This window comes from Trachurus trachurus (genome assembly GCF_905171665.1).
Source record: "Trachurus trachurus genome assembly, chromosome: 6".
Lineage (NCBI taxonomy): Eukaryota > Metazoa > Chordata > Actinopteri > Carangiformes > Carangidae > Trachurus > Trachurus trachurus.
Window position 1 is genome coordinate 5,392,915 of NC_139897.1, and position 15,658 is coordinate 5,408,572.

A 15,658-nucleotide genomic window follows, 5' to 3' on the forward strand; every position below is an offset into this window, starting at 1 on the left:
GGGGGACTCAGAAGACAGAGCCTAGAACATTCATGGTTCTTTGATCTCTCTCTCTCTCTATTTCAAAGCATTTTCTAAGCTCTTCATCTCCCCCTGGTGCTGTAGAAAAGAGGTGATTACGGATGCAAAACAGAAGGTGACCCACATATTTCCTCTCCCTTAAAATCATTCTTTTACCAGCTTGCCCACCCTGTCTGGTGGGGGGACAAGAAAATGTTACATTTTCACCCATCTTGGTCTCAAACACACAAGCTGGGTCTGTGTACTTATGCATGATCTACATCTAGTTGGTCATAGCTGGTTCAAAAGCATTATGAAAAAAGGGAGTATGTGTTATGATGTGTGCAGTAAACTTGTTAGAGAACATTTATTCTGTGACTTTGTTTCTAAGCAACAATCAAATGTTTTAAAATATTCTCAAATTATCATTCCGTCTGATTGTTGATATAGCTAGATCAACAGGAGTGTATTTTCTTGGTGAGCAGCACACACTCAGTGCACCCTCCTTTGAAAACACTGAAAATCCAGTAAAAGGACCCAGACCTGTTGCTCCGAATGAGGATTTTTTCCATTTTAGGCAGAGAGAGATGGCGCATAGTCGTGGATGCCAAGCTCTGATTCTCATGCTTTACTTGGCACACCAAGTAAATAGTCATTAGAGGACCAACATAAAAAAACAACCTTTTAGTCCTTTGCCCATTTTTAGTCTCTTACTTGAAAACAAACAGGCAGCTGAACAAAGTATAACATAGTAACTTATGTTATGCTATCTCTGTATTCTGTAGGCTCTATATCTTTACCATAATCTTTATTCTATTCTAGTTTATTCTTTTTATATACATCCTAAATTGTAGTATGCTTCTTTTTTTTTTTTGCAATGCTGTAAACTGACCTTTACCTTTACTAAACATTTCTGATTCTGATTCTGATATGGTGACAGAACAACTTAATCCAACTATTCATAATGCCACTGATAACATAATTTGACCTATGAAATTATGGTATTGTGCTTCATGACCTTATGTGTTATCTCCCCTGATGTTTTTGTGAAAGCTTACACTGTGCCCTGTCTTTTTGAATGATGAAGACATTCAAATTCAGTTTTAAATTAGGCCATGCCTTAAGTGTGATAGGCCTATAATATGATGGTTTGTTTTTAATATAGCTACATGGTATTTTTTTCAGCTTTTATTTATCAAATCACATTCTTTGATTATTATGTAGGCTAATTAAATTGTAGCTACTGCTATTTACTGCGGTAAAGAGAGCCGCTGCGGGAGAGTGGTAAAAATTATTTATTTTATATACAGTAGGCTATATATTTGTCACATTTAAAAAAGGTATAGCCTAACTTAATGATTGCGGGATATCACTTGTTAAACCTGAAGTTCTTAGGTGAAAATAGTAAAGAGCAAACGCATAGCCTACTTTGTGTTTTTAAAAGTTAAATGTAAGCGTCCTACGCAGTTGTGCCTGATTTTACGTCATGTGACGTTAGTTTAGTTCAGATTTGATTGATGGCGCATTTGTCCAATTAAAACCCAGCATTGTCGTCGGCTTGATTACGCCTGGTTTTGGACCAATGGGGCTGTAAAAAGTACTTGATGTGACCAATCAGAGCGAAGGGGTGGGTTTTCATTGAAGGAGCGCGAACGGTTAAGGACTGACGGGGAGAGAAAATGGCGAATGTGAGATGTAGGTATGTGAATAACAACGTTACATGAACTTTTAATAATAATTAGAGGAATGAGGGCGGGTTTCTTCTCTAGCGTATCCGATGGGTCAACTCAAACCCTGTGTCAAACTAACCGAAGCTAACCTGCAGTCACTTCAACACGTATGTCATTAGCGACGAGAGCTAACTGAAGTTAGCTTACCTATGTAACTTATGTTATGTAAATGGCGTCCGTGTGTCCGCACACAATGGACAGTCTGACCGACTAAATGTGTTAGTGCGTTGACAGGACAGCGGCGGTAGATATTCACCCGAGGCTGCCCAGTTCAATGGCTTATCGTTGAGTGAAGGGCTCAGGAGCCGCTCGCTGCCGTGGAGGACGCTGCATCCGACGGTATGGCTTCACACAACTTAGTTTTTGTTGTCGATGTGGACGATGGGGGTCGTGATTCAAGCGACCAGCTGGAAGTCAGGAACCATTTACTGAAACGAGGAATACTACAAATCCTGTTGCATTTCGGCTACAAGTATGGGTTCGAGAAAGTGCGCTGGGGTTACAAGTTCTTCCAGTCTAAAGCTAGCCGCAATGCCAGCCTCATATCGAGGGGATCGGACTTCAAGGAGCTTCGGCACAAAACGTTTGAGGACTTCGAACAAGAGTTTGAAGCCAAGTTTGACGTGAAGGATAAACCGTGCCACTCTCAGCAGAAGCAGCACCCCAGCAGCCGGTCTGCTTCAGTTCAAAACGCACTAAAGGAAACTCTGCTGGACTTCCAGTGGGACAGACCAGACATCACCTCTCCCACTAAACTGTCCCTGAGGCCCAGGAAGTCGAGCCGAGCTGGAAAGCCTAGTGTTTCACAGGAGGATGAGATCTCAAGCAACGGGAGGAATGTGGTGTTCGTCGTCTCGGAGTGTCCACACTCCAAGACACAGCTGGTGGACTATCTGTCCGTAGGACAGCGCGACCTGCCCTCAGACGTGGCAGAGCACATCATATCCAGGGGTCTGCAGGACATGCTGCTGCAGCGGCAAGTTGCTCTGCACTGGATTGACAGTAGACCACAAGGCCAGGTGGGTACAGTTGGTTACTCTTATGGCACTGGTCTTTAAAAACACAATCATTAGTGTGATATTATGGAATGGAACAGCTTATGATGCTAAATGCATCATTTCAAGTAAAAATTTTTATGTCAGCACAAGCCTACAAAAGTTGTTGTTTACTTTTGTTGATCTTATTTACTACTTACGCATCAGGCACTGATCATTTACTTAATTTTAAATTAATCCATTTACTAGCTCAGACTTTTTCCTACATGACTTGTGAGTATTTTAGAATGGCTGTAACCATACTTATCTGCTCATCAAAGTCCTCTTATGCAACAGTATTTTCTTTCTCCTGCAGGTGCTGAAGTGTGAGAACTCTCTTGGATGTAACAAGCTGTCTGAGGTCCTGGCTCATGTAGGTGGCAGAGTTATGCCTGTTGTTGCAATTCTGGACATCTGCAGCAGTCAGGAGCTGAACTCAGGCTTCAGGACAGAAGCATTTGCATTCAAGTCCAGCATTGGATACCTGTTATCTTCTGAAAGCCTCTACCGCCTGGCATTTCCTGTCATACAGGGTGTTCTGCAGTGGGAGCAAGGTTGGTAACATGGACATGATTTCTCTACATTATCTTTTACAACCCGAAACATGTGATCTGTTGTTTAAATGCAGCTACAGTACTTTGTTGTCAGTACTGTACATTTACTTTATTTACAGTTTCATCTGTTAAAATGTAAGCCATGGCACAAACAAATACATGTGCAGATGAAGAGGAAACAGGCATCAGCAGTTGTATATGATGTCTAAAGAAACAATTCAAGATTGAAACTACAGCAAAATTTGACAGTGAACCAGAGTGATATAAGGAAATAAAACTCATTAAGCACATATTATAAAGCTGAAAACCACCTTTTACTTTTCACCCCACCAGGTGATCTGGCGCAGAGCTGTGACATCACGGTTGAGCCGGTGTCTCGCAGACAGAGGCTTGTTCCAGAGTCTGTGGGAGTGCATCTGAAAGGAGTGCTGCAGGGCTGGGACGCCTCGTCACTGACACAGGCCTCCACAGAGTCATGGGTGCTTCAGTGCTCCAGCAGCGCTGACCAGGGAGCTGCCACCCTCCAGCATCTCCTCGTGGAGCTGTCGGCTCACAGTCTTCACATGGTGAGACATCTAAACACTGTTTCATTTGAGGTTGATGATAGAAAGATAACATGATGAAGTAGTAAAAGGAAGTGGAGTCACACACTCGTAGCCCCAAGTCAAACAATAGGACAATAGTCTTCTTCAGGGCATGAGACAAAGCAACAGTGAGGAGGTTTAAATGAATAAAAAGGTGGATGTGTTGTGTTCACATCTGAGTTCGAAACTTCTCCAAACTCTGTAGAACAAAACACAGGATAAGAATAAAAATGCAACATTTAAATGCATTGAAAATATTAATCCTCAAGTCAAAATGCTATAAATACAAAGGCAAGGCAATTTTATTTGTATAGCCCATTTTACAGTTTGTCTCAAAGTGCTTTCATGGCATCATAACAACATCCTCTTCCTAGTACATAAACAAAACAACAAAAGGATCCATGTGGGGAAAGGAATATCCAATAAGTATGCAATAAATAGATATAGCAAGAATACAGCCAAAATCTAACATTTTTCATAATATAGACCTTTTCAGAGAGTATAAACAAATACAGGTGTTACCAAGGATACTAATTAAGGCTACATTCCATTTAGTGTACCAGAGCGGTTTCTAATGATCCACACCTGTCTTTGTTTATACTCTCTGAAAAGGTCTATAGCCGAAGAGAATGTATAAACGCATAATTGCGTAATGTGATAATTTCCTCCCCCAGATAACTTTGGTGTCATTACAAGTCGTTACGACGAAATTAGATCCAGCCGAGAGCCGCGTATATCCATATAATGCCGGTCTACAGGGCAGCGGGACGCAGCCTCTAAATAACACATTATCTGCCGCGAAACTCGTTCATTTCACCAATATTTTGTTATGATACGCTAGTGCTATTCCTCCCCGAGCCCGGGCTGTTATCAACATCTGGGGTTTGCAGGTTGACCTACTGACCTCTGACCTGGATGATGTCATCTCTGAGCGCGGCGTGGCTTATTCCTACTGCTAATGCTATGGTCCATTTCTGCGTGTTTCCGACTTGTCAGATAAAATGAGCAGCTGGACGAGGTTCAGCTTCCAAAGGCTTCCTCACTGCAACCTGGACTCACTAAAGCTCCGGCTAGTTGCACTTAAAATGGACCCGAATGCCGAAGCGGAATCATTATTATCAGAATGAGCCGGGCAGTGGTCGGAGATGATATCATCCAGGTCAGAAGTCAGTAGGTCAACCTACAGACCCCGGATGTTGATAACAGCTAACCCCGGACTCAAAGGGGAATAGCACTAGCGTATCATAACAAAATATTGGTGAAATGAACGAGTTTCGCGGCAGATAATCTGTTATTTAGAGGCTATCTTGAAATCTCCATCTTTTCTCTGAGTTTCTTGCTGCTCTTCTCTCACTTCTTCCCTGTGTCCTCCAGCTTGCTGAGGTGACCGACGGTGACCTGGTGTATTCGGCCGTCCTCTCCCCCTGGTCACAGTCTACAGCTCTCCTCACCATTCTGCAGCCAGGAATCACTCGACACAACCCGCTCCTGACTGCTGAAACCGTCGCCCCTGCCAGAGCTGATACCTCGGCTGACCTGCCAGATGTTGTGAGCAGTGTTCTTGGAGTGGTGTATGACATTATGGAGGAGGATAGTGACGCTGGAGAGGGTAAGCGTTGGATTTAGGCTGATCATTTGGTCTGGTTGATATATCATCTGTTTTTCGATTACTGCAGATATTGCTTCTAGGGATATACTGGCTAAACTAATTTTGAGAGAAGTTTTTTAACTCAATGCATAGTTTGTCCACCAGAGAGCATTGAAAGGAAGATTTTTCAAGTGTGCTCTATTTAGAATTTATACCAGGATGCTGTGCTATGTTTTTGTAGTGAGGTTGCAGATTGCAACCTACTGAACACCCCTCCCCACACCTCCCTTTTCAAATGTATGGAGGAACCTTGGCCCTGATTTATTGCAAAAAACATGTAAGGCCCACTTAAGACCCTGTGGACACACACCCTACACTGATAGGAAGGGCAGAGTTAAGAAAACTAGTGGTTTTTAGTTTCAGAAGATTATACACTAGGAAAATATTCCATTTATCAGACACAGTGTCGCTGCCATTGATTTAAGTTTGCTCTCTCCTCAGATAAGTTAAAAGATCATCTAGTTCCTGACTGGGCTCAGCAGGAAGTCAGCCGTTACCCACTGACAACAGGTGTGTTGGAGACTTGGTTCCCTCAGTCCGACCAGTCAGGAGTGAGCTCTCATTTAATGGAGTCAATGAGGTATGTGGATTCTGATTTTAGATTTTTATGTAAACAATAATAGCTCCTTTTTGAAGTAAAAGTTAAACACGCATAATAATAATAATGATAATTAAAGCAACTTGCAACAAATTCACCGGCACTAAAAAAGAGAGTGATGTTTGGCTTCTTTTATTGTACAGATTGCTGCATGCAGTACCAGAGCAGAAAGAAGAGGAGGAGTCGTCGGCTCTGCAGCAGGAGCTGATCAGTGGGTTGGCCGACCTTTACCAGACGTCCCAAGGCACAGACAACAAGAGAGGCAAAAAACGTAAGAGCGCTACCTCTCAAATTTTTTTTATAATTTCTGCTCTCTGAACTTCATGCAGAAAATCTTCACATTCTTTCAAGATTTTATTTTAATTTTTTTTAAAAGATGCAAGTGTTGTTGTTTTTTTGCCAATTTTTAAACCTCTCAGCAAAGATAAATTATCTCTGCATGTCTCTGTATTTCCTGTCTTTCATCTCCAGGTGGTGCCCAGCGCACACCAGTCAAACGGAAGATGAAGACCATGAGCCGCTCTCTGCAGATGCTGAATGTTGCACGTCTGAATGTGAAAGCCCAGAAGAACCAGGCCGAGGCTGAGCAGGTCGGGCCAGAGGGCAGGCCACCAGACAGACCCGGGAAGAGACGGACAAGTGACAGGAACAAACCCGGAGCAGCAAACGCTATCAGTGAGTGTCGCTGTCAAGACTTTACCAGTTTATCACCACGCTATAACACCTGCTGAAGTTCATGGTCTTTCTCTGCAAGAAAGCAAATATGTTTTCAGTGTTTAACAAAAATGTTAATGTATCAAGTAATACATCCTCTTCATTTTCCCAGGTTTTACCAGTGAGGCAGAGCTCCTGTCCCATCTGAAGTCCAGTTACGAGAAGATTCTGGCGGAGAGAGACTCGTCCGTCCTCACCGGTGTCCAGCAACTCTTCTATGCTGTGAAAATCTTCCTTGTTGTTGGACCAGATCTCGAGGTGAGACACATTCTGACCAGACTCTCTTGTGACAGGTTTTTATTTCTAATTGTGGCAGACATTGTGATTAAAATTTTTCAGTAAACATGTAATTATCCAATTACTACGCAGTCACATGCATAAGTATTCAGTACATTACATACATTCAAGACCAGTTCCACAATTGGATTCTGATGAATCTGCATGTCTGGAATTTAATTTCTTTATAGGTGAAGACCTCCATCTTTGTCCAGCAGCACCTCCTCAAGACCAGCAAATCAATCAGACAACTTTATGGAATGGATTCTGATGTTGATGGCAAAGTCAGAGAGTGAGTGTTATTTAACTAAGAGAAACTGTGCAGGACTCAGCGGCTGAGTTGCCTCAACTCCTGTCTCTCTCCTCTGTGTGAAATGTTTACCTCATGTGCCTGCTTGTAGCTGGTAATTGTTGATCTTCTTTATCTTCTACATCTATTCTTCTTTCTCATTAATTGGTAAAGGCTTGAAAAGTCATTTTATTCTTAAGTCAGTTTGATGTGTTCAAGTGTCAGTGTTGTGTAGGTGTCAATAATCCAAGTGATCTCCCCTAGGTGCCAGCTTCAGGCAGTGTTGAGGCTGGAGTTGTGCAGACTTTCTTCCTCAGAGCAGTCTGACTCATTGGATGCTGATCAGACGGCAGAGGAGGTAGGATGCTCACTATTCAGTTTTTCCTGGTTCAATCTAATCAGTTTTTGTGTGATGGCAAAGGTTGGCAAGGTAATTGTGGCCACAGAATGTGCAGATGTTGTAAATTGGCATTGACATTCGTTCAGACACACTGATTAATGCTGACTAAGAGGATAAATTCTCTATTATCAAGGACTGATGAGTAAGATAGTATTGTAGTATTTAATCATTGAATGCATTTTTATTAACAGCTTGAATTGGCAGCACAGTAGAGTAAATATGAATAAATAAATTCCAACTCCTCCTATATCTCAGGTTGCAGAAATGCTGAGGATAATCTCCCTAACAAAAGATCCAGTTTGCTTGGCCAGGTTCCTTCAAGATGATGTTCTCCCTGGGTGAGTGTTTGTGATTACAGAAATTATATTTTTGCAATTTTGAGTTTCCTTTACTCTAACTAGAGGTGGACCGCTTAATCAGTAATTAGCACCGATTTACAAACTATTGTTAACAGTGGAACCGTCAGCTGATAGTGACACAGTCTGGCCACATCATCTTATTGCACCAGATCCCCACACATAAGTTCAGGGCTCAACAATAACGCTTGTTGGTTAAACTGAATACAAAAGAAAGTGTGTTGTTTTATGTACTCGTTGGAAACGTTCGACTCATAATGCGCTTTTTTTTTCATATGGACCAATAAATCAACTATTGGCTTTTTCCTGCTCCAAACCATTGTTAGCATATTGGCCTTTTATTAAGCCAACTCACTTCTGAATGAGCCAAATATTTGTCATCTGTAGTTGTAAGAATCTAACAGTTGCTTTTCTGTGCCCTGGCAGGTATCTGACTGCTGTCCCCAGAGTGCTTGCGGACATCTACAACAGTCTGGGCACTCAGCTCCCTGAGGCCTTGGTGGCTGTTCTGCCTGCTGACTTCTTTAGTGACGAGTCATTTGCCAAGAACAGTGTTTCTCCTTCTGCTTCCTCTCCTCCCCTCTCCACAAATAGTCTGGGTTTGGATGGCAAAGATCGCCTACAGGACCTGCGGAATCGCTCAGCCAGCAAGAGGAGGTGAGAGGGGACTGTGTTGTATTGGACTGTGTTGTTTTGTTTTTTTCCTGGAAAGCAACTGCCTGGTAATGACAAACCAGCAGTGGCCTGGAATTAAAGAAGTCATTCTATACAATGAGGAGGAGACACTGGAGTGAAGATTATTTTGCTCTTGCACTGGAATGGAGGCGGAAGTAGTTGTCTGGTTGAATTGTATGACTTTGTTTCACAAAATACATGCCCAAATTTTAGATTCCTCTCTTCTTCTTCTTTTTTTAAATCTCAGGAGTGGCATGCTGACTCGTCATCGCAGCATGACTGAATCATCCCAGAGTCTTCGCCAAATCGAGATTCCCAAAAAGACTACAAGAGCTGTAAGATGGTCACACATGATCAATCACCATTCATATTTGTAGCTGTTGGCTCCTTATGAACAGTTGTATTTTCATAATATCTCCAATTGTTAACTAACTGATCACTGTGTTGTCTTTGAAGTCCATCACCCATCTGAGATGAATGAAACGGTGTACAGTGTGTTTAGCTTTCACTTTCCTTTCCTATGTTTTCATTAGTCCAAGTCAAAGATGTCAGTTGCTTTGGAGAAACCTGTTGTAGAACCACAACCACAGAAGCAAGAAACACAAGGTACGCTGATTTTACAACTGTCAGTGCTAAACACTTACCTACACCACTCTACCTACACAAATAGTACAGTAGTAGTAACAGTAGTAGTATTCAGAAGTGGGCATTGGGCACCACCACTGTGTTGAGATTACATTCTTTGAGATAATGTTGTGAATGTCCACAGAGGTGACCAAGGTAAGAAGAAACCTGTTCAATCAGGAGGTGGTTTCACCCTCAAAGAAAGCCAAGCTGCCGAGGAGCCAGTCTGTGTCTGCTGTGGAAGGACTGAAACGCAAGCGGTCTAATGAATCTGAAGGTAAACTAATGCAGTACACCAGATTCATTCAAAGACAAACTGTAGTAACTTCTAATAATCAACAATATGAGCAACAATTTAAAATTCCCCTAAATAATCTTGGTAGTTTTCTTGGCAACTTGTTCAGGTATATACACTGCTTGAATGAAAAAAAAAATAGAGCTGTTTTCAATTTCCTGGATATTTTCTTTAGCAGATTTTCTAACAGGAAGTGATTCCTTTGCAGAGAGACACAAACTTCTAACAAAGAAAGTGTGTGAAACACCCCTCCACAAGCAAGTGTCCAGTCGCCTCCTATACCGGCAGAAAATAGGAAGGTATGTTTGATCGATTCACATTTTGTCTTTTGATCGTTGTTCAGAGACGGTTTTTCGGTTGTATGGCCCAACATCAGTTGGTAATTACTGTAAGCTAAAAATGTTTATGTGTTTCAGGAGATCTGTCCCAGCAGAGGAGTGCATTGTGGAAGAGTCACCCATAAAACCTGCAGAAGGTATTTTATATAGATAAAATATGTATTCCCTTTACATATATTTAGATGAATTTAGGACTCACTCTAGTCTGTATGTCCTGTGTGTAAGTACAAAACATCACTGGGTGCTGAAAAGGATCAGATATAAACATAGTAGGATTATAAGCAGAAACATTACATTTATTGTGGCTCAAATACAACTCTACAATAATGTAAAATGGCCCCCGCATTTAAATTTAGATTGTGAATGAAATATCTCATGTTCATAAAACTAGTGTTCTCTTCTGTTTTACATTTGACATTGTTTCACTTTTTTTGTTTCACAAATAATGATGTGTTCTAAAATAAAAGGGATAACTGACTTAATTACAAATTTAAACTTACAATTACACACTCCATATATTTAAATAGATGCTTATTATTTGTTGTGCTTTGGTTTACTACCAGACCTAAGAAGGAGCCCCAGGATTAAGAGGTTTGCCAGAAGACACTCAAACACCTTCTACTCCAGTTCTCAACCTCGTTCCCGCAACCTGGAGAAGGCTCTTTCTGCATCGCTGCTTGCTCTCAGCGACAGCAAAATCAGTGGGGTCAGTGTTAAAACTGTCCGGTCTCCCATGCATCTCCTTTTTGGGGCTGCTGATTCCCCCACTCGTCCGTCTGACCAGTCCGGTACATACAGAGCCACCAGATCACGACTGTCCACAGACTCCAGTGTCTTTGAGGTAAGTTCTCTATTTGATTGTTTAGGTGGCTAAAAATATCTCATGTAGTAGCACCTGCATCTGAAGGCTCTTTTTTCCATTTCATCACAGATTAGTGCAGGGTAGGACGTGACAGAGGCATCTGTCAGCATCCCAGTACAATTTATTTATTTACATGTGTCCCAGGAATACACACTATCTGACCCACATTCATCTATCCCTTCCATTCATCTTCTCAGCATCCTAATATGCTGAAGTTGCCTTTGCTCAGTCCATTGACTTCTCAACATCAAAAAGTGCACAGGGGAAAAAGGACAAATTCTAATCTAGACCATGTGTGTATTATTTAAATTGAAATACTACGCCATTTTTGTTTTTTAGAGTCCAACCAAAACACCAACAAAGTCACCCAGCAAATATGGGAGGTCCATTCTTGGGAACACAGCTCCAAAATCACCCAGGACACCTCGTACCCAGAGGAGCCCCAAAACTCCACCTTCATCCCGGGGGTGTGTTGCAGGTGGCAGGTCTCCTGAGTTAGGTATGGCTCTGAGGGACAGTCCCTTCAGATCACCAGCCAGAAGGACTCTTGTAATAGACACACCCACTAAGCAAAGCCCCCTGAGGAGCCCGCTGAAGGGTATTCTCAGGACTCCAGTCAAGGCCGTGGGTGAATGCAGTTCGTCTTCTGGATTATATCACCTCAGCAGCCCAATTTCCAAGACTCCTAAGAAGAGCGTCACATGGTCTCCATCGCCACGGAAATTTAGAGCGGTGGAGAACGCCACTTTCAAAGTACCTCAGTCACCTTGTACTGCATCTCGCAGTTCTCCAAGGCTAGTGAAAACAGCCAACACATTCAGCAGCCCTGTCAAAAGCACAAACACTAAAAGAGACATTTTCAAGACCCCAGAAAAGACTTGTCAAATAAGCTTAGTAAGAGTTGATACACCTAACAACAGGGTGAAAACACCTGAGAAATTGGACACAGTTAGTCGACTGGAAATGCCTCCTCCAGATTCCACACCACCGCAAGACCACTTGCTCTCCCCAAAACCCAACACTAGAACACAAACCAAGACCCCTAGTCCCCCTCACCAAATGCTTACCCGCTCCGGACGAACTCCAGGGAAAGGTTCAAATTTTGCATCGCCATGTAAGTCAGCATCTACACCAGCTGAAGTTTATACTGTTTCAGAAGGGTCTCCAACAAAGTCCCTAACGAGAACAAGGGCCGGTCAAGGTGCAAGAACCACCAGACATAACTTAAGATTCCAGTTCAGCGAGATTGTTCCGTCCGAACAAAGCACAAAGTCTGGTGAGACCTGTGACCTTGTGGATAAGAACAATCGGTCAGATACAACGGCGGTGGTAAAGCCTGAATCTTCCCAGTCCTCTGAAACCGACTCTAGTTCCCATACAGACTCGCAGCAATTTGACTCTTCACATTTGAACTCTGCCACCACAGACGATGAGAGCATGGACATTGTTGATGCAGAAGTTGTGAAGACCCAGTTTAGCGGTGGTCTCAAGATGAACATTAGCTTTTCCCGAAAGCCTTCCCAGTCTGGCGAGGACCTTCTGTTGAGCACAGCCTCTCCTAAACCACGGCTGCTGCACCACGGTACACCAGGGCGAAGCTACGGCTTCAGGCAGACCCCCGACCGCCAGCAGAGGGAGGCCGCTGCTCGTTTGGGCTATGGAAATGATTCCCCACGGTTTTCAACCCCTAGAGGCCCCACGAGGCTGAGCAGACAAAAGGACCCAAGTACCCCGAACTCAACTTACAAAGTAGAGATGGAAATGCAAACATCAGGCCTTCCCAAGCTCAAATTTAAACGCACAGATTCCATGAATGCAGGCGACTTTGCCTCAGACGGAGGCCCTCGATCTGGTGCTCAGAGCTCTGTGGTTGGTGGGAAACCCTCTCAGTTGGAAAGCCCTCTGGCTCTGTTCTCTAAACACAGAGATCCCGGATGTGTCTCACCATCCGTCTGCTCTCACGTAGTAACCCCGGCTAAGAGCACACCTGGAAAAGGTGGAAGTGTCCAGACTTACATCTGCCAGTCCTACACTCCTACACGCCATCCAGGGGGAACAATGTCTCCAAAAGCCATTGCAGAGATCATTCCCCTGACCCCTTCACCACAGAGTGTGGGGAAGGTAACTCCAGACAACTTCAGCAGCTGGCCTCGCAGGAAGAGAGCTCAGGCTGGAGTGGTTGGAGGTAAAGATCGCATCCTGAGGGGGGAGCCACTGCTGGAGGAGATGCTGGAAGAAGCTGAACTTGGAGTTAGCAGACTACAGGACATCGAGGACATTGATGAGCCCTCCAACAACAAAACTGTCCCATCATCCTTGACCACAAACAAGTCACCTCCAGGTGCCTCTCCACTGTGTCCTCTGGAAGACTGGATGGAGAGACTGAGTGAGCGGACTGACTGCACTGAGAGTCAGACGGCTGAAGAAGAAATCCTCTGGACTGCTGCACATGGAGATGTCAAGTCAAGTAAGTACTCCTCTCTCAACTAAGATATTTACCTTATTAACGTAAAATGAATTCCATATTCAGACCAACTATTTTGTGCGCTTCAAGAGACAAGCACAGAATGGTCACAAACGTAAATATATGACCCGTATACTGTATGTTTTGCTAACTTTGCTTCATCGAAGGACATTTTCTGTCACAAGAGACAACAAACTTTTCTGAATCTGATTCTGATTTCAGAGTGACAGAAATTTAACATAAATTTGTAATCATTTAGTTGATTCATCAAATGTTGGATTAATTTGGGTTGAAGCTGAAGATCAATTTGAAAGTGTGTATATAGTACCTTGGGATTTAAAAAAATGAATTCACAGAATAAAACCTCCTCCTTTTAACGGCTTTTATCTGCATTTTTCAGTAGCGACAACACCCAGCTCAAAAGCGACAAAGCCAGTGACAGCGAGTGGGATTTTGGCCCTCACTCACTCTCCTTTGTTATTCAAAGGCTCTGCCAGGAAGAGAACTCCAGATTTCAAAGGTATAATGGACTATTATTTATCTCTTTATTTGTGCCAACTGGACACACTCCATTATCCAGATGTAAACAAATATATCCACCATATAAAATCTAGGATTGGGAACTCTAATGGAGTTGTATGTCTTTTCCAATATCAGATATCACTAATCAATTTAATTTAAAGGGGCACTGTGCAAGATCTTTACCTTATTTAAACAGTTATGGAGTAACTGTGATGGTTAAATGACATGTTATGGGATGAATGGAGGCTCTCTGCCTTCCACCTGGGCTCTCTTTGCCAAAAACCAACCTTGTAAGATCAGCGCCTCCAACCCGGTGTCCTAAATCTCATCTCTCGAGAAACATGGGCTGCTTTACGGCACTATTACACAAACACGTCCCGAATCCATAATCTCTTGTTAACTTTACCCACCTCAGTAGACATCGCTCCACAGATTGCTTTCTCACTGTACTGGCTTAATGGAAAACAAATACACATAGACAGGGTTAGCTGTGAGATTTTATGACAGTGAAAATGTGCACAAAATGCAGGGGGAGCTCCGTAGAGAAAAAAAGCAACCAAAACAGAGAAAAAATGACCAGACACTTTCCTCTGTTTTGCTAACCCTCCTCTCGGCCATGTGCATTTGCTTTCAACAAAGCCAGCAAGAAAATAATCCATGGAGCAGTGGATATCCTTTATGTTTGTGTAGTCTTATCTGCCATAAGTAATAATAAGATAATATCAAAGAGTCAGGAATATCTGTAAGACCTCATCACGCTATTTAATAAACTCTGTTGTTTAGTATTTACTAGTATGTTGCACATACATGTACTTCCAACATTGTTTTGGGGAAGACCCTTTACTTATTCAGTGTGACTGCAGCTAGGTTCCTAAAGTCGTCCCAGAACACTGATGGGGCGGCTGATTACACTCTTTGTCATTGCCCTCCACTAACTGTCCATATTTTCTAAATCTGTAGATGAGGTTGCATCTGGAAGGAGGAGAGACGCCGACGGAGTGAACATCTCACCTTACAGCCAGCCCATGAGACGCTCAAACACAGGGAAGACCTACAGCAGGAAGAGACTGATTCACTGATCAACATCAGTGTTAGGATTGTCCATTCTGATTTACTCCAAAGCTGTGAGCTTTTCTTTATCATATTTGGCCTTTGATGGCAGATCTGAAAGATGTCTTTCATGCACCATTTAAAAGGCTTTGGAGATGAATGAATGTCCCTTTCACTCTTTTCCTCCAACACTTTTGACTGTGACATTTTCTGTTCTAAGCCGTGGCCTTTGTTTTAATCAGGGTTAGACTTTTAAACATCACAAGGAGGTTGAGAAGCAATGCTGTTGTGCTAAGAAGTTTAAAATTGGCCTTGATGTTTCCTACTAACGACTTTAGTCATTCCAAGTTTGCCATGTTTCTTGCATATTGAAGCTAAAACCTTGGAACATTATTGTGTATGTCAACATTATTTTACAAACATTTTAATTAGCCGTTTTACAATCAAGTCAGCCTAAATTTGTTGAAAGAAGTATTCTTCATGTGTATTTATTAGTATTTTTGGTCTGGTCATAAAATTTATTTTAAGTAAAAGGGAAGCTTTCATGTTGTAAATATGTTATGTTGCCAAAGTTTTATGTAAATAAATATCCATTTTCTTAATGAAGTTATTTAAGATGTTTTATTTTGAGTAACTTGGTAAAGC

General features: G+C 42.5%; 1 protein-coding gene across 1 annotated transcript; it reads left to right on the forward strand.

Annotated features, from left to right (window-relative positions):
* Nucleotides 1–2,071: 2,071 nt before the first annotated feature.
* On the forward strand, nt 2,072–15,407 carry ticrr (TopBP1-interacting, checkpoint, and replication regulator; the record flags this gene model as incomplete). The annotated part of the gene is made up of 21 exons (XM_083973163.1): nt 2,072–2,749; nt 3,081–3,318; nt 3,652–3,884; nt 5,277–5,511; nt 5,992–6,130; nt 6,292–6,419; nt 6,620–6,823; nt 6,975–7,120; nt 7,330–7,430; nt 7,692–7,785; nt 8,083–8,165; nt 8,610–8,840; nt 9,106–9,193; nt 9,392–9,464; nt 9,628–9,759; nt 9,986–10,076; nt 10,194–10,252; nt 10,679–10,956; nt 11,317–13,444; nt 13,842–13,961; nt 14,924–15,407. The coding sequence occupies 21 exons, from the start codon at nt 2,072–2,074 to the stop codon at nt 15,040–15,042; spliced, it is 5,598 nt and encodes a 1,865-aa protein (XP_083829289.1). The 3' UTR covers nt 15,043–15,407.
* Between the last annotated feature and the right edge of the window lie 251 nt (nt 15,408–15,658).